Source organism: Pristis pectinata, chromosome 2, assembly GCF_009764475.1.
Source record: "Pristis pectinata isolate sPriPec2 chromosome 2, sPriPec2.1.pri, whole genome shotgun sequence".
NCBI classification, from domain to species: domain Eukaryota; kingdom Metazoa; phylum Chordata; class Chondrichthyes; order Rhinopristiformes; family Pristidae; genus Pristis; species Pristis pectinata.
The window spans coordinates 38,402,160-38,426,260 of NC_067406.1; the positions used below are offsets into that span (position 1 = coordinate 38,402,160).

Here is a 24,101-nt window from a genome sequence, read left to right on the forward strand (position 1 = left end):
GTTTCCAGGTCTTGCTGCTTGCAGATATGGGCTTCTTCATTATCTGAGGAGTTGCAAATGGATTGCACACGAAACAGACATCAGCAAATATCCACACTCTGTCATTATGATGAAGGAGAGTCATTAATAAAATAACTGAGGTTGTTTGTATCTGGGACCTTACTCTTAGGAACTCCCACAGCAAAGTCCTAGGGCTGAGATGATTGGCATTTGCTGGGCTCTGGAACATGGTGGTGTTCATGGATCTTCTTATTTAATTCATAATTGAATTGTCCATCACTGTACTAAATTAGCTGTGACAAGATATTCCAGTCTTGATTTGATCCATTGGTTGTAGGATTGCTTAGCCCCATACATAGCACATCAGCTTTGTTGTTGGGCACACATGTAGCAATGTTTTGTATTATTAGCAGGTTGTCAACTCATTAGGTAGCATCCAACACTTCCCACTGAACCAGGGGTTGGTCGATAGTAGTGTTAGAGTTGGAGATATAGCACACCACAAGTTAACAGATGGTGGAGAAATACAGTTCAGATTCAGATTCAGATTAGTTTATTGTCATATACACCAGGTGCAATGAAATATCTAGCTCGTGTGAAGCTCACAGTGTAAACAGTATACAGGTAATAATAAATACAACAATAAATACACCAATGAGCGTGAAACAACAGAATGGTACAAAGACAGTAGCTGCTACTGGTGACCCATAGTGCCTAGTGGATATGATTAGTTCCAAAACTATCCCACCTAGCAAATTGCCAGTGTTATACTAGAGTTTGGCCAGCTCAGTCAGTCATGTTGATGGGTATTAAAGTTTCTCACCAAGTGTATGCTCTGTACATTTGGAGTGCAACTCTTGCTGCCCTCAGTGCTACTTCTAAGTGGTGCTCAGCATGGAATTAATTTGTTGCAATTTATGTAAGTGAAAAGACTCAGGATCTACTTTTGATGACTTGTATAATTTAGCTGTAAAAGAACACCCTAGGCATGAAATAGCAGTACGATCACTTTCTGTTAATAGAGTTAGATAGAAATTATATTTATGGAAATCACAGTTATGCACCAGATTTTATAAATGAGATAACCTCGTATGTGTAAATCAGAATACATCTGGAAATTTTCACAGATTTCAGATCACTGGAAAGTACTGACAGATGCGTAGTCAGAGTTTCTACTGAAACAACAAAGACCAATTCGGAAATTCCCAGTGATAATCCTTATCTTTCATGATCTCCTTAATTCTTGATGCCTCTTCCAATTTTTTGCCTTCTCTTCTAATTCCATTTATCTTCTCTTCAGTTTCTTCCTCCACAGCTTTTCTTTTTGCTTTGTTTTATGTGTCCATTCTGGGATAAGATTGGTCGTGCAGATGAAAGATTCACCAATGGCTGAATTTTCTGCTTTGTTTGGATGTCATAAGAATGTGACACCTTAGTAATTTCTTTCTCATTTCATCCTCTAAACATTTTCTCCTTCTTTCTACCTCCTCATTTCCTTCTTACCCCTTTGAGTTCCTATTCTTTTCTCTCTTTCCTGTTACCTCTCACTATCATCATCCGCCTGCTACTCCTTTTGGAAATTTATTCATGTCGAGGTGAAACAATAGAGTAACGAGAAAGAACATTGATGCTCAATGGAAACAGAATGCTAGGACATTCAGTCAGTCTTGAGAGAGTATATAAATTAAGGTACTAAAGAAAATGGGATTATAAAATGTTATTTATTAAAAATCTGTCGTAGAAGGCCATGCAAGTCATATAGTGCCTGACATGGATGATGACCCAGCCTAGAGACCAGAAAAATGTGTCGTCCCAGAGTCAAGCCAGTGAAATATAATCTCAGAGAGTCAGGAACCTCTGAGGAGATCTCAAAATAATTCACAAACCCAGTTAGCAGGTTGAATCTATGACTGATAATACCTGAAGGAGTAGTGTTTTATTTTTTAAAAGAGTTTGGTGTAGTTGTCCTTAACTTCATGATGATGGAATGTGAAGATTTCACTACCTGAATATACTATATTATCGCATCTATGACAAAACTCCATAATGAGTACTGGCCTGACAGTATATACCTGTAGGTAGCCTAATTTGTCTAATACAGGTCCTCCCCAGCTTACAAACACTCGACTTATGTACAGCCCATACGTACATACGAGCGAGGGTTTGGGAGACTGGAGGGGTGGATTTGCCAGCTGCTGTGGGGCTGCAGGCATCTTCTGCCATGTGGGAAATCTGTTCATGGCCGCACTTCCGACTTGCAAACTGTTTGGGTTACCATTTGGGAGACCAGTGGGATGGATTTGCTGGCTGCTGCAGGGCTGCAAGCATCTTCCGCTGCCTGGGAACTCAGTTCGTGGCCACATTTCCAACTTGTGGACTGTTCGGGTTACGGAACCCTTCCATACCCTGAGGACGACCTGTATACATAAGGCACAATTTAATTTAATGGTGTAACTTCCTGTTATTTTCTTCCAGGTTTAGGAATTGGAGCATTTATGTTTTCAAGTTGTTAACAAAAATATGTGAAATCATTACTTTAAAGGTTGAATTACCTTTAATATGAAGAATGTTTCTCTTTCCCATTGTTTCCAACCCTCGGGGATGTCTGTTTCTTCACATATCCCACACACTGCAAATTTTGTAGAACACAAAAGAAAAATACCACATTTTCAAATTGGACCACTGTAATCTTGGTTCCTCTCAATCACTTTTTTTTGAGAGAAACTACATCAATTTACCTCAATTAAACTTTTGGAATGTGCCTTCTTGTTTCCAAGAGAATTTGAAAAAAAGGCTGCTAAACAGCAAGTTCTACATGTCACAAAGGAAGTGGGTTAGCCGTGCAATGAATGGGTACAAATGCATTCTGGGATGAAGATTCACAGCACTTGAACAAATTAGATAATCCAAATATAGTTCAGGATTTCAGACTGGGGAAAAATTGATTCCAAATTGAGGCTTTTGTTCAGAATGTCAGAAAGTGGTAAATTCAATTGTGTGAAAAATTTCTCTTGTGTTTAACTGTTGATTCAATCCATATTTCAGTTATTAGAAATGTCAACTGCTGAGAAAAAATAAAATATGGGAAATTATTTAAACAAATATTTTAAATGGTTTGTGGGAAATTACTTGCCAGATTCTGCTGTCTAAGACTGATGTATTTTCATAATCAAAAGACAGATATCATGTATTGTACAGACTATGGTGGGAAGGCTGGGCATGTGTAATGTTGAAAGTACCAATGATCACACCATCTTCCAGTAATAGGTACTCCCATGAGTTTTCAATTAAAAGAAACCAAATGACAAATTTGCTTTATAAACAGATATGTGACAGATTTTTAAAAATTGTAAATGTTGTTTTATTAATGAAAAAATATAATGTACTAAGTGAGCTGATCAAACCTGATCAGCTCACTTAGTACATCATATATCTTAATATGATGCAAAGTCATTGGTCAAAAATTATTCTACCAAGGAAAGGTGCACTAATGCATGCCTGCACTATAAGCTCCTATCAATTTCATGCAAGATCCCTTGGTAGCCAAATTCTATTGAATATGAAGCTCGAAGGAAAGTATGGCCTATTGGTGGAATAGGATAGTGAAGGTGCAGAGTCGGTAGCAAGGGGATGATGCAGCATCAGGAGAGGACAATGGGGAAAATAGTGTGGGAAGTACAGGATGTAGAAAAGGTACCTAACACACAATTGACTGGTCAAGAGAAAGGGTTAGAAAGGAGATCAGGCAAGGAACTGATGGAAGGAGTGAGACAGTCAAGATAAGATAAGATAGGGCAGGCACGGTAGTGTAGCAGTTAGCATAATGTTATTACAGCACCAGCGACCCAGGTTCAATTCCAGCCAGTCTATAAGGAATTTGTATGTTCTCACCGTGACTGCATGGGTTTCCTCCAGGTGCTCCAGTTTCCTCCCACATTCCAAAAGATGTACAGGTTAGGAAGTTGTGGGCATGCTATGTTGGTGCTGGAAGCGTGGCGACACTTCCAGGCTGCCCCCAGAACAATTGAACCAGGTTTGGGGTGGATAGTACCACCTGCAATCACCACAGGCCCTTAGGGTATTGGCAGCAAGAGAGAACGGCAGCAGAAGAGAAAGCTCTGTACTTAAGACCTACAAATTAACAGATATCTTGTTCTTGACAGCAGATTAGGTCAGCTTGATCCCCTTTAACTAAACCTGAAATAGCAGTCTTCAGCTCTCCAGTTAAGGCCAGCTTTGCTTTTAGTGCACAAACCCAGTTGTGGATCTTGAATGTTCAAAATAATTTTGTGGAAGTGATGCCAAGAAATATTGACCTTTCTGTGCAATCCCACAACATCTTTGCATGTGCACATAATAAGCATGAAAAAACAGATCACATTCTTAGAAGTGCAACAGCCACACACAAAGGACAAGGTTGTGTTTAGTGACTGGGTTTTAGACAATATTTATTTGTACAGTGCTCAAAAAATTTGCCTTGCCTGGAAGAATTTCCAGACCATTATCCAGTTATATACAGGTTCTTTTCAACAGTTAGTCCCAAAAGAGACTGAAGAATTATGAGTCCAAAAGGCACACTGTACATTTCAGTTAATAAAGAATATGACTATTAAACCTGGTACAAATAGATAGTGGGCAAATAAGTCAAATTCCATAAAATAAAGTAACTCAGACTGCTCATGGGATTGACTGATCTAAAGAACAGAAAAAAAAAGCTAGGACGGATCCAAATTTGTAGCAATGCCATCTGGTGTGTTTCTGAGTCACACCAATCAGTAAGGTCCCAGATTTGATTGCTGGCATATATTGAGTTTGCTGATCTCAGCCAGAGTGAATTTGGAAAACAGTGCAATTGGCCTCAATGCTCAATGGGCTGGGGATAGGGAAAATCAGTGAGTTGCTCTAATTGCCTGAAGTCTAGTAATCTTATTGAAAAGTGCTAAATGTGGACAGTAGACGGGAAGGTTTAAGTTGCTTCTTCCCCTTATAAACTGGATGGAATGGGAATTAAAATGAAAACCATACATTTAAGACTCTTGTTTCTAATCTTGTTCAAGTTAGCACCATAATCTCGGAGGCAACTATAGCATTTGCCCTCCTCATTACTATGTGCAAAGTCATATTCTACCATTTAGGTAGGATTCTGAAACCATCATAACATCATTCACCATAGATGCTACACTCAGTAGAAACAAGATATGTGGATGTCTTTGTGCGCACACAAAATCCCACAAACCTGGGTTCAATCCTGGACTCCACTTGTGTCCATCTGGAGGATAAACATTCTCCCTGTGACTGTGTGGGTTTTCCCCATTTCTGGTTGGCTTCGCAACCCAAAAATGTACAAATTGGTATGTTAATTGGCTGCTGTAAGTTACCCCTGATATGTTATGAGAATCGGAGTGGAGTTTATCCCTTGAAATGGAAGAAAACTAATTTTTTTTAAATAGTTAATGCATATTTTTTTCAAAAGAGTCAATATCACAAAGGTTGTCTGTCCACACACTCAAATTCCTTTCTTTACTCTTAGTAATTTGACAGCAACTTCGGATAAAGAGCACTGTCATAAGGGCCCAACAATAAAGACATTACAAAAAAGCTGTCATCGCTATAAAGGTCTCCTCTGAATGAAAACTCTTTCAGTAAAAGACAAAATACCATCTGCTAAGTTTCATTAGTTCCTAAACAAAGCTCCTGCACCTTACATTGGATATCTAGATACAAGTGCATCACGTGATTAGAATGTTCAGCCAAGTTGGAAGTAATGGGTGCATCATGTTGCTACGATATGCTAACATTGCTTGCAGTAATGTCCAAGTGTAGAATGAGGATTTTTTCCAATAATTTGAAAGCAACAGTTTAGAAGATCATCTGCCTAGTATCACACGTAGAAATTGGGCCCATTTGCACCTGTTTATTATGTGCACAAAAACTATACTATGGATGTTTTAACATGATAGCAATCATCTTCTGTTAAAAACCCATCTGTCATGGAAATTGATTGGGCACTTCTGGAATATTTCTCCTGAGTGCAACTGACGTTTTGCTGGCGTTATTTACGCATGTAATGACTTTGGCAATATGCGCAACACTCGTCTTTGCCTCACTGATGGAAATTGCAGCAATAAAGTGCAATCTTCAACCTTCGTTTTTAACTCCTAGTAAAATGAGAAGCAAATCTGCAACAAGTCGGTTAGGAGCTGTGAATTAAAGGATCCCAACAGGGACATCGATATGTAGCTGTCTGCATCTGTCTTTCTCAGTTTTTAATGCTCTACACATTTCACACATCAGCACTGGTCTGACAGTACTTATTGCAGCTATGCACAGCAGAGATACATGCTGGGATCTCGCAGAGTGATGAGTCCGTGATTCACTGTGGCTTGGGGCCACTCATGGCACATAGCTCGATCTACACTGACAATCATGGGAGGATATGTGGCCTCACACCCTGAAGATATGTGTCCTTCCTCCCCCGTGTTTTCCCTCACCTCCCTGGCAGTCTTTTGTGCTTTTATTCTCTGGCTGCCACAGAGAGAATCCTTTAAAGTTGAGTCCCACTTTTCAGGATTCCTAAAGGCAAAGATGAGCAGCTGTGATCTCTGCAGGCAGCTGCTGTTGGGAACCAAGTAACTCATGTTTTAATGCAACATAATCATGGAGTCAAACAGCACGGAAACAGGCCCTTTGCCTCACCAGGTCCAAGCTGACCATTAAGTACCTATCTAGACCAACACTCAGAACAAAAAACACCCTAACAATTTCTTTTAAAATAATCTTTCTGAATTTGACAGTTTTGGGGGGAGTTCCTGACTGGATGTTAACATTGAAGGTGGCACCCTTCAGCCCCTCAAATAATGAGAGACTCCAAGTTCTAGGCATTGACCTTTAAGCAGTCCACAAGCGCTTTGGGAAATGCCCTATGGGTTTAAACTGGTAAGGTGATCACACATGCAGGAATGTCATTTCCCACATTGCTCTTATGGGTTAAATAATGCAGGAGAGAATTTTAAGTCAATTATTATGGCTTGGTAATTACTGTTGGTTGTGTCATTTTTTTCAGTACATGGACACATAACATGGATGGATCCAAGTTCTTTCTTGAATATTTTAACAAAGGCATTAACTGATTTATTGGGATGGCTTAAGCATTTAAAATAGCAGAAACAGGAATCTGATGCCAATATATTTAGTGTCAAGCATTCATTTAATCATGTTGCTGAGACAAATTTACGAGAAAAATAGACAAAATCTTTAAATAAAACTAATTTGTTATTTTAATCTATTAGTTTGGTGCACCTGGGGATTTAGATTATGAGAATTCTTAATAGTGGACCGAGGTATCATTTGAAAAAGTTTTCCTGCAAAGCTCCTTGTTAAAAGATCCATCCCATCTATAATTTTTTTCACCATCTTCATCCATCCCCTGCTAGAAGTGCAGCTAGCAAGTCCTGAACCTATTAATTCTGTCTATTTCAGTGGTCTTATGCACTAACACAATTCCATTACTCCTTGTATAAAAAGTTTTTAACATTGAAGATAAAACAAGTAGCAACTCTACAAAGTTCAAGCCCTCAATCAGGTAAAGGAGCAGCAATAATCTGATAGAGAATTACAGTCTCTAAGCTGAATATGATTTGATAGTTTTCCCAGAAAATGTACTGAGCATAAACCATAGCTACATAGAAATACATTAATGTTGTAAAATAATGTAAAAGAAAGGCATGCAATCCACAAAAGAAAGTCGAGAGAACCTTTTGAATTAATCCTTTCAGAAGTACAGTCAAAAGAAAATGTAATTTTGCAAATGTTAAGAACCTTGGAAAAAAAATTAATTCTGCATAATTTTTTTGTGGGCGTACATGTGCCAATCTAACCTATTCATTGTTCTTGTACAATTCAGGCTTTTGATGGTGGGGGGAGGGCCAGTTTTCACAATGTGCTGGTGGCATTTTGCATTAATTTAAAATTGAGCAGGGATGTGAAAGGAAATTAGTACAGTAATAAACCCAAAGAGGGGAAAAGTTGAAGTGCTGCTGAATTTTAATGCAATCAGGAAAGTTGCCGAGGCAGCCACAATAAAAGTAATGAAGAATGTAATCAGAGATTGTGAGGGGAGAAGGTGCAGGAGATATTGAATCTGGAATTTAAATTAGATGACATATAATTCCATTTCAAAGAACGAAATGGAATTTTTAAGCATGGTAAAGAGGGATTAACTGACAGCAAGTTTCATCAGAGCGCGAGACCTTTGTCTTTTGTGATTCTCATTTTAATCACACGGTTTAATTTGAGGCAGTTAATGTCTTTTCAGTTATGGACACAGTCTGGTAGCTGGGATAGATATTATGAAGATGATAAAAGATTATGTTAGGGCAGCAGGCTGTCGTGGAACATTTCAATTATTGTTATTGACAGCTCAGAAAACAACCGAGAAAATGTCATTCCCTTTCTAACAGTGAAGTAACTCAGAATGGACAGGTGTTGAGATCCAGCTTGCTTTCATGATATTCTGAATCCAGGTAAATTTGTATGTTATTCAGTTTCCCCACTTTCCACCATTACACTGCCGTGATATACGCCAGGATTCTGCAGACAGGGGTATTGTCCTCTCTGTCATCTCACTCTGTTGAAATTAGGGTTGTCTAACTATTCTAACTTATTCTATCTCAGAACTTTTAATCTTCCTTAGATTCGCCTTTCCCAGGTAGTCTTCAATCTTTGCTAACTTTTGTTTGTTATCACATGATCACAACTTCCTGCTTTACTTTATAGCTTCTCTTTGGTGGGGTCTGGCAACTAGATTTCTCCATAATAATATTTTTATACCCATTTATCAATATTGTGATCATTAGCTAGGCACAAACTAGAAGCAGGATTTATCTTCTAGTTATAATTAATTTGATCTGAATTGGTAGGTTGGTACTATTGGAAATCTGTGATGTTTCCCAACAAGCAACCCAGACATAATAAATGTTACCTGCAAGTTGTACAGACAGCAGAGCAGGATAGATTGCAGCTGTCTCTACAACAATTCTGTTATTTACATAGACTAAAGCATTGCAAATCTTGTGAGTAGCTGCTTTAGTAAAAGATTATGGCTTCACTCACATACATTCCATAGTGGAGTCCAAAGAAAAATCTAATTGTAGCTGTCTTTCCCCTCTTTAATTATCAGGAGGGTAAATGGAGTCTGTAATAAATAGTTTTAATTGTTTTTTACGCAATTTGCCAAATGTCTCACCAGAACGCTTAGAATACTGATGAAGTTGCTGTACACAGCAGTAAATGTCATTATTGTCAATCTGCTCTGGTAATTGGTCTGCTCCCATTATCAGATAAAATATTACTAAATAATTCACACCAATGCAAATCATTGGACTTCTTCATCCCCTGTCTACAATAACAGTAATAAGTAGTGATCATTCAGAAAAAAATTGTTTGACAGAACTTAGCACAAATACAATTTTGTTTGAGAGGAAGCTTTATTCAAATGTTGTAGTAACTGAGTAGGTGAGATAATGCACTGTTGGATGAAGTTAGCATAAGAAAAAATTGCCATTTTTCAACAATAATTCTGCTACTGCTCTCTGGTGGTCCAGTCTGTTCCACTCTAAAGTATCATATCATTTTTGTGCATGTATTACTTCAATTATTATCATAAAATGATTTCTCTGATAACTACACTGGCTTACAAATTCCTTCGGATGATTCTAAACTAAAGGGTTTTCTACCTGAAACACTACCTTTGTTCCCCTTCCACAGATGCTGGGGGGGATGCAGAAAAGAGACAGTAGGCCAATCCCCAGTGTTGGGATTTTAAGCTATGAGGAAAAATTACAGGATATTGGACTCTTGTATCTGGAAATGAGGTCTGTGAGAGGTAACCTTAGAGAAATATATTAAATATTTAAGTGAGTGGGCAGGCAGAATTAATCAAGTATATTTCTTGAAATGAAACCATGGGAGTAGTCCACAGAATGCCACTTCAAATGAATAAAAATTAACTGTAGGATCAATATCAGAAAGTTCTGCTTCACAAAAAGAGTGGCCAGTTTTTGAAATAGACTTCTGGGCAGAGTGCACACTACAAAACCCTGGAATTGCTAGGCACACTGTAGACATAGCAGTATGGTGACAGTAAGCTATTTTTGATTGGATGCATTTAGCTATAGCTCTCCCTCATCCATTAGTATCAAGTAGCTTTGTGATTGGGTAAGAATATATTTAGTTGTCATTTTTCTGTATTCTCAATGGTTATTTTCTCTCTTGGCTATTTAATGAATCATAGAATTAGAGAATGGTTACATTCAGTTCAAGAACATTATCATTTAAACAGTACCTTCAGCTGAGCAAAAGTCCCAAGGTGCTTCACAGAAACGTTATCAACCAAAAATAGTGTTCAGGCAACATAAGAGACACTGTGAAAGGTATTGAGGAAGAGATATAGAAGAAAGAGATATAGAGAGGTTTAGACAGGCAATTCATGAGCTAAAGACCTTGGCAGGTGGAGACTTAACTGCCAATGTTGGAGTGGGGATGTGCAAGATGCCAGAAATAGAGGAATGTGAATATTTTGAGCAGTTAAGCAGAGGGAGGAGATACAGAGAGGAGGAGGGAGTGAGATGATAGAATCATTTGAAAATACATTTTAGAATTTTGAAATCAGGCTGTGGCATAACCAAGAGTCAATGTGGGTCAGCAAGTAACGTAAGAGCTCAGAGGTAGGTGATGGATGAAATGTGTGAGCTAAATCAGTCAGCAGAGTTTTGGATAGCATCAAATTTACAGAGACATTGAGGAAGGTTGGCTCAGAGTGAGTGGGAACAATCAGGTGAAGAGGCAACAAAGGCATTGATGAGAGTTCCAGCAGCAAATGAGCTGAGGTAGCGGCAGAGTCATGCACTATTACAGAGGTGAAAATAAGCGGCCTTAGTAATGTGGTCTGAAGCTCTCAGTGTCAAATATCAAACCAAATTGCAAGCAGTCTGCTTCAGTTTCAGACAGTCGTCAGATGGATGGTTGGACTATGTAGCTAAGGAATGGAGTTTGTGACAGGGATTGAAGATGAAAGTTTCAATCTTTATACTGCTCATGCAGCACTGGATTTCAGAGAAATAGTCTAGTAATTTAGGGAAGGTGGAAAGATCAAGAGAGTTGATAGTGAGTTAGAAGAGATTTGATCTACAAAGATGCATATAAAATGTACTCCCTTAAATTCAAGGAAATAAATTGTCTAATTGAGAATCATAGTGAAGGTAGCTTCCATGGTATTTATCTGCCTTAATGATTTGAGTGGGGGCCTCTCCTGCCCTTTTCAGTCATGGAATCTCACAGCTTTGGTGGGGGGGAGGGTAGGTGGGGGGGTTGGGGGGGAGGTGGTGCAGTCAGTACATTGTGCCTTTGTTGGCTCTTTGATGGAGCTGCCAGTTTGAGGGCATCCCCCACCTTATAGCCCATAACCCAGACATTTAATCTGCTTCAAGAACATATCTGGCTCAGAGCGCACATCAGCCCTGTGTTTTAAGCTCCACTGTCCTTACTAATCCCTTACTGTATACCTTTATTTCTTTTCCTTGTTTTGTCGAAACCTCAGGCACTTCCTATGCCTTAAGATAAAACAGAATGGTAGAAATATTCATCAACAGAAAGATCATCAAACTGAGGTGCAAAATCTGTTTCTCTCACTAAAGATGTTGCCTTGCCTAATGAGACTTCTGGCATTTTCTGTTTTATTTCATATTTCTAGTATCTGCAGTGTTTATCTGTTTTTTTCTGGCTCCATTTAGAACATACACATTCTCTCCAGTCTTGGACTCTCTCCAAACTCTCAACCATTTCCAGATATTAGGTGACTGTTTCTTTGTCCTCTGTTCTACCCCTCCAAGATTTCAAAGCTTCCTTTCACTCTCTGCTTCCCTAAGAATCCTTTACTCCCTTGAAACTCAAGGCTAATTAGATTTCTCTCTCTCTCTCTCTCTCTCTCTCTCTCTTTCTCTCTCTCTCTTCCCTCTCTCTTTCTCTTTCCTCTATTCCCTCCATTTCTGACACTGCACAAAAACAGACCAGGTTCAACTATTCTCTCCAGAGTCTGTACTTGATCGCATTTCTAATTTTTCCCTCTCTCACTGCTATCCTGGACACATTAGTACCAATCGCAGTCAAGGCTCAGGGTCCAGTGAAGTGGAAAGGGCAATACCATCCATCCTCAAGTAACACAGAAGGATTGAACTCTGTACATCAACTAAAGTGCCCAAACCCCCTCAAAGGTCAATTACAAGGCCTAATCATCAGCTATCAACAATAGCAACAAGCAATGCAAGGGAGGTAAGGTAACGTAATGCCTTTAATTGTTCCAACAGTATTCTTCCTATCCTTACAGTGATGCTTCACACATGAGAGGAATCCCCAGGGGTTCTGAGAGGAACTGTACTTTAAGTGAGATACTGCTGAGGTCTCCCCTAAATCATCCCGGAATGTCTCTTCCTTCGAATCATTGCTCATACAGTTCCAGCAAACCATTCCTTTCAAGGTGTTTTCCCCATCAGTATGACACAATAGAAGTTATTCTGCTGTTGATCACACACTGAATCATGCTTACCTGCAGCTGGCAGATTTGTAGGAATCACTGGCTGTCACCCTCTCAACATCCAGAATGTCTTGAACTTATTTGCATGTTCATTGTAATGTAGAATTCAGAAACATTCTGATTTCCTGCCTCATCTGACCATCTGCTGCACTGCTAAGCTCAGTACTGAGGCCAGCAGCGGAGCAGGGGCATGTATTGGTGAGCCATCAGAGGCTGCCAGGTTAATATGGACCAGACGCCAATGATATGCCTCCTGAGGGGCAAATCCCTCTCAGAGCCCACTCTGCCTTCTCAGGTATGCAGGGTCAGCTCGCTTTCCCCTCCACATTTGAAGTGAGGGCAGGCAGGAAACGTGGGCGGTGATGCCTGGCAACATCTTCTTGAGCCAAGACAAAACTTTACCTTACGGGTGAAATGCATACATTGCGCTCAAAGTCGCAGGCAGTGATTAAGAGCATGATGACTGATTGATGTTCCCAGCACCATGATATGAACATCCTTCACACCCATTCCATCTTGCTGGGGTCGGTTAATTCACCCAAAACCAGGGATCAATCAAGAAACTTCCTCTTCTATCTGACATGGTTTTACATCACAAAGTATTTTAGCTTATCATCTGTCAGCATACAGAGTTCCTTAGGTTTATTTCCATTAAATGCTTATGAATATTTTCTATTAAATCACAGTTCTACATTCCCCTGCTAAAACTGTAAGTGACAATGTATTAATTGACCTGTTTTCCTGCTAATGTAAATAGCTAACCTCACACCATCTGAAACCACTTCTATTATTGAAATATGAAGCAACATGTTTCCAAATAAACCAACTATCCTTAGAGGGGCATAGTTCTGTCAGGAAGCACAATCAGTAAAGGTACCCACCTGCCTGTGGGTCTCCCACAACATTTTGTTCTTGAGCCGGCTCCAACCTTTGAAGATGAATCATAAATTGAATGGCTCGTGCACAACTCAACAGCATCGCTCCAGGGATGTACCTCCAACCGGTTGTAGCTGTGATGTCCATGCAAAAGTTCACTGTGGTCGCTCATTAGCTGTTACTGGCAGTAAATAAATGCATGAAGAATTGTTGCTGTGGAGGAGGAATGAAAAGTGATGGAAAATATCTTTAAGCACTTTGATGCCTCAGTCTTTTTCTTAGATTCCAATAGTAAATGTAATTCTATTTTATCAAACTCTACAGCTCCAGTGCCAATTTTCTTGTGTTATATTTAATACATAAATTTATAGTTGACAGTCAAGTAGTGGATAGGGGTAATTAAAATCCCAAACCACCTGTGAAGAGATTGAAGCAATAATATATGCTACTTATTTTACTTTCCATTAACTCACCAGAGACCTAATTCCTAGCTTGTGATCTGACACTTCAGTCCACTTGGTATGTGTATGATGTGGTTACTCAATGCTGATCCAAACTGACATCCAGGAAGAGGGGGAGAAGAAGAGGCAGCTTTCTTCAAGGCTGCTCTTTGTATGGAGATAGAAATTGTTAATAGGATTTTTTCACCTTCTGACAATTTGCAGAAACTGTTTGTGGACATTTTCTGATGGACCACAGCATAAGAAAAATGATCAAAAATTAAGAACAAAAACAGCAAATGCTGAAAACTCTCAGCTGGTCAGGCAGCATTTGTGGAAAGAGAAACAGAGTCAACTTTTCAGGTTGAATGCGACAGGGCTTCAACTTAAAACATAACTCTGTTTTCCTTCCCACAGATGCTGCCTTGAATTGTTGAGGGTTTCCAGCATTTTGTTTCAGATTTCCAGCTTCTGCCTTTTTTTAATCTTGATTATCAAAAAATAAAACTTTCCGTTGTAGCATCTTGACGATTCACAGAATTCTGCAAGAACAAATGATGACCTTTGTGATGAATCCTCAAATTTCCTGTGCAATTTAGGAGCACTTCATACTAAACGAGCGAGGTCAGATGAAGGTAGGCCATTTCTTGGCACATGATTACTTTTAGGATAAGAGAAAGAGGGGAGTTTTTTTAAGTCAGTTCAAAGAATTACTCAAAACTGGACTTGTTCCTTCCAGCCACAACCAACATTTGATTCGTTGGTTCTCTTGAGTGCAATATCACCTTATATCTAAAGAGTAAACTCAGAAGTTGTTCATGGTGACAGAAGATGAATGGTGATTTGCCAAGGTGAAGCTTGTACCCAATCCTGCTAGAAGTGGTGAAATTAATGTGTCGATGTTTGTTATAGCTGCAGTGCAGATTTCTGGCAAGCATTGCTCTGCTTTTATGTTTTCCTAGTACATAGAAAAATAGCTGTCCTCTACTGTTAACCCTGCAAAAAAGCTGTGTAGTTAATTATTAGTGCAAAACAATCTCAGCACGGCTTAATATATAAAGGATATTTTTGGTCTTCACTGTTCACTTTGTCTCCTTGCTTTTAATTGTTGTGATCCAGTATGTCATGAGAAAAGATATCTCTTTCCTTCCACTTGATCAATTTTACAGTAGGTCTCAGAGAAAAGATGATCACGATTGCCAGTGATGACCTTTAGAGTCAAAAAGTCTGATGATGATCATTGTCAAAGCTCAAATGAGTGATGGCCACTCAGCTGAGTAGTAGGACCTGACTATCTGCATTCCACTGTGACAAAGCAAGCAAAGGGAAGGCCTTTGAGCACATTAAACATGTAGACCCATTTTTTGGTACACAACGCTTTGCTGCAACTGGCTTTCTGAGACTCACTTGTTGGCCACTGCACACCACACGTTTGATGTGCTTTTCAGATGTCTAGACCACTCGTTTGATGTTGAAGCATAACAAATGCTAGATTTGAGCATATTTATTACTGTTGCAAGATTCAGAGCAAATTCATTTCCTATTCTTATTACTTTGATTAGAACACACGGGAAATAAAAAATATTGTAAGCAAGCGATAGATTTTTTTTAATTCTTATTTTTATTTAAACCATGAGCTTTGATTATATTTGCAATAGATGCCATTTTTTAAACATGGGTATTGCTGGGTTGCAAATAGTTAAATTCCATAACCTCCATCTGAAATACTTTTATTAGCGTCTTGAGCTTAAGTTTTATACCAATACAGAGGAGTAATGTCACTGTATAGCCAGCAATAAAATATAGGCTATCCTTGTGCTCTGGAAAGAATTCACGTCAGAGGATTACAGTGACATATCGTGCAGGAGCAAATTATACTTGTCATTAAAATGCATTATCACTTCATACATTGCAGTCTATTTCTCCTTTTAAATGCTGTTTTCTTAAAGGCAACTAAAACACAAAAGGCAAACAAAAATTGAAATGAAGAAAAATCTGAAGGGAAAAGAAATCTATTTAACCATCTTAAACAACCATCTTTAACAATCTTTACCAAGACAGAAATATAGGAAAATATAATAAACACACACTCTTCACTGATGTTACATGAGTTATAGTCTTGGTTCATCTTCTGACTGTTCATCACCATTGCAAAATATACATAGAATCTATAAAAGTTAATTTCTCTTTACATTTGGGTTTTACACCTGAAAATTGATTAACAATTAATGCTGAACTTTGCACTCAACCTCAGAGATGGTATCAGACTCAACAGTGAAGATGCAGAAGCTACTACTAATTTGCTGCTATAAAATTGTTACAGTGTTGTTACATTATTTTATTCAATTGCATCTGTTTCATGTACACTTCATTACCATTAATGCAAATTTAGTTGATTGCATGTGGTTCCTTACTACTGTAATTTAACTGAAATAAGCTGCAGGGCACGTATGCATTAAAAGAACTCCAGCTATGGTGAGGGATATTTTAAGTATTCTATCCAATTCAAATTCCCTACAGTAAGCATTGCTGAATAGAGACAAAGGCAGCTAAATTTGAAAAACTGACAATGGGTTAATTTGTGAATCTGAGTGAGAGAATTTGGCATCAATATTGGTGGCTAATATAAATAGTTCAGGAACAGTGGGATAATAAGTTTCAACAGTGAGGTAGTAATTTTATATACAGAGTGTATGCCACCTGTATTTGTGCAGATGAATAATCAGGGAAAGATTTTCATTTAGCCAAAATGTGTCAGGCTTACACGGCAGGTAAATTTTCCAAGGAAGCACACTCGGCATATGTTGAAAATTGAGATGCAGAGGTCAGCACACAATGCTGCCTATTTTGCAGTGCATCATTGCCCATGTCTGACTTAGTGACATCTGCCTCATCTGGCAATATTTGGCACCTTAACATAAAATTTATGTATACCACAGTGTCTTTGTGCATATGCATCTGGAATCTGTTGAGTAAAAAAGAAAAAAAATGCAAATATCTGAATATTTTGCTTTAAACATTTAATGCATGCCAAAATATAACTGGAAAATTCTAAACTTTAAAAGTTGCCAATTGGTATTGGCTTATTATTGTCACTTGTACCGAGGTACAGTGCAAAGCTTGTCTTACAAACCGATCGTACAGGTCAATTCATTACACAGTGCAATTACATACAAAATGTTATAAACTCCTTGAAAGAATATATTTGAAGACGTTTCCAAATAGTTCATTTGTGTTATCCATTGTCCAATAGCTAAGCAACACTGACCAGAAAGTCTTCAGGTTTGCTCCTTGATTTATGCCATTTATTTGACTTTAGATAAAACAGGAGGAAGAGTGCCATAAATATACCTCAAGAACCATTTGTTGAAGTGAAGAAAAATCAGTGAAAGTTACTTGCAACAACTGTTTACAAGTGCTTGTGTTTGTGAACCTTGAATGGGAATGTTTGACTGGGATGCCCCTGCTGTCAAATAGCCTATTTATTATCATATTTTAAAGTAAAAGGAAATGCATTTATATAGCTCTTTATCAACTTAAGAATTTCCCAATAGTGCATGTGTATTTGAACTGTTTTAATGTAGTTTTTCACTGTACAATGCTCATTTTGAAACAAAAGTACAATACAATCCTGCATTATTACAAGAGGTCAACCTGTTACTCCTTTCCTGCCTTTACTTGGTTGTCTGTTCGTGTGGGCACTGCTGCCATCTTAAGACAGAATGGAAAAGTGAACAGAAGAAATAAATGAATCAACAGAAGCGGTGTACGTGAAATGGACATTCTGTTGCAAATTTAAGGACCACAAATACAAGCATTTAATTTCAATCATGCAATTCTTCAGTTCCAAGTAGCAGCATCAAGTCAAGAAATAATTGTTTATATTTAAGATGTTTCTAAATAAACTATCTCAAAATATTAAAAAAACTTAAAGCATTGCAATGTACTCAACTATGCAGTATAAATCCCTATGTAAATTAACGTTGCATTTATATGAAACAGATATACTATTAAGGAGTAATTGTAGATGTATTATGAGTGATTTCACATAAAAACACATAGTCTACATTTTGAAATGAATAATTTCTTAAACAAAATGAGAACTACAGCAGAATAATGTAGACAAGTTGGAGGTGCAGGTTATATATAGATATGTGTGCATGCGTGTGCGCGCGCGTGTGTGTGTGTGTGTGTGTATATGTAATATCTATATATATCTATATATATATCTATATATCTATATATATATCTATCTATCTATCTATCTATCTATATAGATATATAGATATATATATCTATATATATATATCCATATATTTTACTTAATGTAAAAAAGCATAAAACCAGCAAGGATTTGGTAAGCACCTTTAACTTTTGTTCCAGAAGACAGAAAATTATTTGTGGGCATGCTGAACAAACAACAGTCAGAGGAGGACGTACGCAGACTATTTGAAGCTTTCGGTAACATTGAAGAATGCACAATCCTTCGAGGGCCTGATGGAAATAGCAAAGGTAAGACGGTAATGCTTCAGTGTAAGAAAAAAGCCTTCCAGCAGCTTAATAGCTTCCTCATAACTTACAGCAACAGGATGTGATTTAATTGGGCCTCAGCACTGTGATGGGTTATTTGATGACACAATATCTGAACAATTTAGTACTTTTCTTGTTTCACAATATCTTTATCTGTGACAGGATTCTTTTTTGCTTATTTTTTATACTGTCATCTGGAAAGAATAGAGTTTTTAGTATTGAAAATAATTCATGAAAGGGTTATAATCAGCTCTCTGATATTGTGAAGGAGCAAATACATTGCTAGATAATCATTCTAACTGCCTCAGTCTGCTATTTCTAAACAATTTGTTGGTCAATTTGCTTATTCTTTTCCTCAATCCTATCAATTTTCTTTTCTTCTGTCCAGAAGTGGGGCATGGCTCCACAAGTATCTCACATCCAAGCATCTATTCTTCAATTCTAAGCCTTACTAGTGAATATCTATAGACAACTCAATAGCACATGGTATCACAAGATTGTTCTTTCCTTGTCATGTAGTGTCACTTCTGCACTTTTGAGCTGCAAGTAAGAGCAGGAACTTTCCTAAACGGCATTTTGCCGTTTGCTAAACATAGACGTTGCATTTAGTTCTGCAACACACCAGTGATACAGGAACACAGCAATATCGGCTGGATATTCAGTCCCTCAAGATGTATCTATTATCCTCACTGATCTATACTGCAACTCCATTTACCTTTCCTGGGAATAGTATTTCCTTGGCAATTTTAGCAGAAACTCTGATGTACATTAATTTAATTCCTGGTGCAGCCTATATCGAGTAGAGGGTTTATAATTCTAGATCTGCAAGATGCACTATGCTAAGCAAAGCCATTTTATTCTAAATCCTTTTTTACATTGCACATTTTTGGGGAGGGGATATTGAGGCAAAGATTTGTATTATCATACCTTTACAATAAATTGCATAATGCCAATGGTAGGGATGACACATTTTTAAAAAGATATCGTCTACACCACAGTAAGTGCAAATAATTATATTAATAGCATGTTTTAAAGGACACACATTATATAGGTAATCAAAATAGACAACCATGTGTAATAAAAATAAATTAAAACAGCAGAATCTTTAATATTCTGATAACAGGGTCTAAATTGCTCATGTTCCATTGGAAAATCATGGGGTTCTTTAGCAGCCTTGGTACTCCATCCCATCTACAGCCCATTTATTTACACATAAATCTCAGTGCAAGAATGAATCTGGAAATAAAGGAATAAAGAAAGGAAGAAATATACTAAATCAGCAAAGACAAAGAGGGATCACTCCATTAAATGTGCACCTTTTCCTCTGGATATCTCATTGGTCATTCACTCTATCATATGCATGTTGATTTGCTAGTTATTTTAAAATGCAAATAAAGTACAGTAACAAGAAACTGACCTGCAGTTGATATGCTGATTATTGGAAAGAGAGTCAAGGGGGAGGAGAGGGGAGATATGGGGAGAAAGGAAGCAGATAAGGAAGAAGGGGGAAAGAAGTAGAAATGAGAGATGAAACCAAATCGCGTTACATGAGCACCAAGGGTAAAGTGAATGCAATAATAAACTGGGTAGTGAACTGTTTATTTCAGGATGATTGGGCTATGAGATCAATTGAAACACACTTCTTCATTGTTATTTATTGAATTGCTTCACTATAATGAGATCAATTTAATACAAAGAAGCAGCGCAGAGAAATAGAGCCAAAGCAAAATAAAATATAATAATATTTAATGCCAGAGTGAGTTTTTTTTGTGTAACTTTGCTGCAGGACTATATTAATTAGGTATATCATATGTGGAGTCACAATCTGATACAGTGATTACTTAAGAAATCCTTAATTCAACCAGAAAACAGAACACTTTGGTGAAAACATACAGTTTTTAATTTAGTATGAGAGCATTTTCTACGTAGTGCACTTTTAGCACTGGAGATAAGGGTTTGATACAGAAAGTGTGAATTGTTAAGTGGTATCAATTGTATTGGATTTTGGTCATCTCAGGTCAGTCTATTGTGGACTTGAACCCAACGCTGAAATGAAAAAAAAATGGCTCATTTAGTGCCATGTTTTGGTGCACCACGCAAACTAATTTCTATGAAAACCAAAACATAAATGAAAATTGAAGTCTTACTGAGGTGATTCACATAGCCTGCAATTTTGTTTGAGTCCATTGTGCTCCAACAGGATAAAGCACAAAGAACACTGGTTACAGAGAGTAGCATCCATTTCAGTCGCACATGCACAGTTTCCACAGAGCCCGTGAAGCCTGCTTCTGTGCATCTTAAAGGGGATATGCCTGAGCAGGCTGAATCTGATTCAAGTGCATTCACTGAGAAATTTTCTCACTCAGCTCCCCCTCAAGTATGCATTCCCCACTTACCAGCAAACCCACCCAACCCAAACCCAAGCTCATGATGACCCTCATCCATCACACACCCTACCCACTGACCTACCACCTGACTTAAAAGCCCCCACTGGTCATCAACTCACCAGCATCCATCCACTACTGTTGCTCACCTCTGACCAATAATTGCAACTCCAACTTTCACACCAAGAATCCCGCATGTATCTATTAATTTAGCTTCATCCTGAATCCTTCTATTTACCAGGCCATGTGTAAATGCTTGCATACATTTGTTATACTTATGACAACGTAGAAGGATGGCCCATCATTTCCATACCAATTCTTGGGGGAACATCCCTACTAGTCCTATTGTCTTCTTATTTTCCACAACCCCTGCAGCTTACTTTCTCTCACAAATGCCTGCCAACTCCCCTTTAAATTTTCTTTTGCGGTTAACCTACAAAAGGAGTAATTTACAGTAGCCACGTAACATACCAGCATGTCTTTGGGATGTGGGAAGAAACTGGAGCATCTGGAGGAATGTGATCATGGACAGAAGAAACAATTTCCACATAGACAGCACCCAAGGTCAGGATCGAACTCGGGGTCCTAGAGATGTGAGGCAACAGCGCCAACTGCTGCACCACTGTGCAGCCTTTGCAAACACAGTCCAAATCCTAAGCCAAAATACCCATGGCAGCTGATAGTCCCCACTCCAAGACACTGCTTTGAGATGCTTGCTATAGAGTTAAGGTTAAAATATGTAGAATAACTTGGGCTTTAATAATGATGTCTGAATATTGTATAAAATAAACCAGTGAATGGGTTCAGTTATCAGATTAAGAATGAGTGGAAACTCATTAATTTCATTCACAACTTGATAGGGTAGGGTGGATTTTTAACTTGGTGCATGGCACAAAACTGATGTTATGAGTTTGACACCATTATATATACCAGCTTCTTTTCTCTACAATGCCAGTGGTATGCCTGCCTGCCAAGTTGAAAGTCTGCATCAGTGTATCTGAGAGCCAAAAAAAGACAGCTTGCTGGTAGACTCATGAGTGATGAGACATCATTCAAGAAATAGCTGAACAATTGAGCAATGACCACAGCACAATCCAAACTGAGAAATCATGTGACAACATGAATTAACCCCAGCGAACAGTGTAGTATACCCAAGCCACGTGGATATGTTTGCCAAATTAGTTATCAAGACTGGCAACAGGGAGAGGGAGCAGGTAGAAACCACACAAAAATATATCTGTTCAGGATGGAATGGACATCCTTCAAATGATATAGTGCCGAGGCTGCAGGATAACTGCATACCTTTGAGTAAAATATCAAATCAAATAAAAATTGTCTGCTAAAGATTAACAGGAAAATTAAGAAAGGCATTCAATAAGACTGCATTGCTTGGAAAAACAAGGATTATGACCATTGAGCACAATATAAGATTATGCAGAAGCTGATCAGAAAGAAGGTTAGGATGCCAAGGCAAAGTTGGAAAGCAGCATAGCATCAAATGTAAAACATAACACCAAAAAAACTTCCAATAACTTAACAGCAAGAGTGTAGTTAGACAGGAAATTAATCCCCTGAGGGACCCTTATGGAGCTGAAATGTGCCAATTAGCTGTTTCTCTAAGGTTTCTTTGTACCAAGAAGAGAATTAACAAAATACCATCCAATACCAGATTTCTTTATGAACATTTAACATTTAGCAAAGGAAGTTATAGATAGACTATGATTCTGGAATCAATAAATCCCTGAAAGAGATGACCAAGTGAGTTAGAAGTTGCTATGGGAACGTTGAGAATGAAGGACAGTTTATTCATTGTTCACCACGTTCAAGCAAAAGTATAAGGTGGAAAACAAGGCAAATGGAATTCTAGATTAGCAAATGTTGTCTTTTACAGAATGTAAATGAAATGTTATTTCTTTTTGATATACTTTCAAGTTGAAAGTTGAATCTAGGGTCACACTGCAAGCAATCATTGAGTGGCACTCCTTTCATGACTCAGTCCTGTTGGGGAACCACAGTAGTTCTGTCAGAGGCACAGTGGTATCATTAGTAGAGCTTCTACGTCACAGCTCCAGCAACCTGGGTTTAACCCTGACCTCCAGTGCTTTCTTTGTGGAGCTTACATGTTCTCCCTGTGACAGCATGGGTTTCCTCCTGCTGTTATGGTTTCCTCCAAAAGCCCAAATACGTGTAGATTTTTCGGTAAATTGGCCACAGTAAATTATCCCCAGTGTGTGGAGAGAGGGGAGAGTTGAGGGGGATATGGGGAGAAGAAAATAGAATTAATGTAGCCTTGGTGTAAGTGGGTAATTGATGGTCAGTGCAGATTTGGTGGGCTGAAGGGATTGTTTCCGTGCTGTATGACTCTATGACTTTAATAATCACCAGAAAATACTAAAACTCTATGACAAAGATGTATCCAAAAATACTTAGCAACAAATTTGTACAGTGGTTTAGCATATTAATATTCACTCAGAATATTTCAGCCCAGACTGAGTTGAAGTATTAGAAATTCTGCCATTCTACAAATCACCCATGCCTGAAGTAAGATGTGTTCAGACACCTCAATAAAATCCCTTGTTGATGCTTATGATCTTACTCAGGCCACCAGAACATTAGATCCAGGGATGGAGAAATGCACACTGATTCACCAGAGTACACTGACATGGGTACAATGTAAAATAATGATCTTCATGGAGAAATTTTCCATTGTGGTTTCATTGGAGCAAAGATGGCACCGAGGGTTGTTGGAAATTTTGCCCTTCACCAGATTTCTACCGCAACAAAATTTCCAGATGGGGCTTCAGCTGGACGTTCAGTTGAAAGCAGGACAGAGATTAATTTTAACATGGAGAGACAAGAGACGCAGATGCTGGAATCTGAAGCAAAAAAAAACAAGCTGCTGGAGGAACTCAGTGGGTCAGGCAGCATTTGTGGAGGAAAATGGAGAGTCAACATTTCAGGTCGAGGCCTTTCACCTGGACTCAGAAATTAATTTTAACATCATGGGATTTTCATCATGTGATTTCCATAGGGATTCTTAAGTTCACCTCCAACAAGCTAAGTAAAATGGCTTGGGAATCATGCAAAACAACACTTGTATCCCCTTCCTAGCGTTTCAGTAGCATTGACCCCAAAGTTTCAGCAAATGGGAAAGTAGGATCCTGTGAAAAGCAATGGAAGTAGTAAATGTTGATGGACATGCTATGTAGCATATGCACAAACTTGTGCTTCATACCAGGAAAACCTTAAGATTTGTACTTTTAAAAAGCTGAGAGGCAGTGA

At 38.3% G+C, this 24,101-nt stretch overlaps 1 protein-coding gene across 8 annotated transcripts in view; it reads left to right on the forward strand.

Annotated features, from left to right (window-relative positions):
- Positions 1-24,101, forward strand: part of celf4 (CUGBP, Elav-like family member 4) — a 903,775-nt gene that overhangs the window by 622,474 nt on the left and 257,200 nt on the right. For 4 of the 8 annotated variants that reach the window (XM_052037920.1, XM_052037946.1, XM_052037937.1 and 1 more), the window contains exon 4: positions 18,289-18,417. In XM_052037920.1, the coding sequence (XP_051893880.1) occupies positions 18,289-18,417 (129 nt within the window). The remainder of the gene's footprint in view (positions 1-18,288; positions 18,418-24,101) is intronic. The other 4 variants (XM_052037928.1, XM_052037965.1, XM_052037987.1 and 1 more) reach the window with 1 other exon arrangement.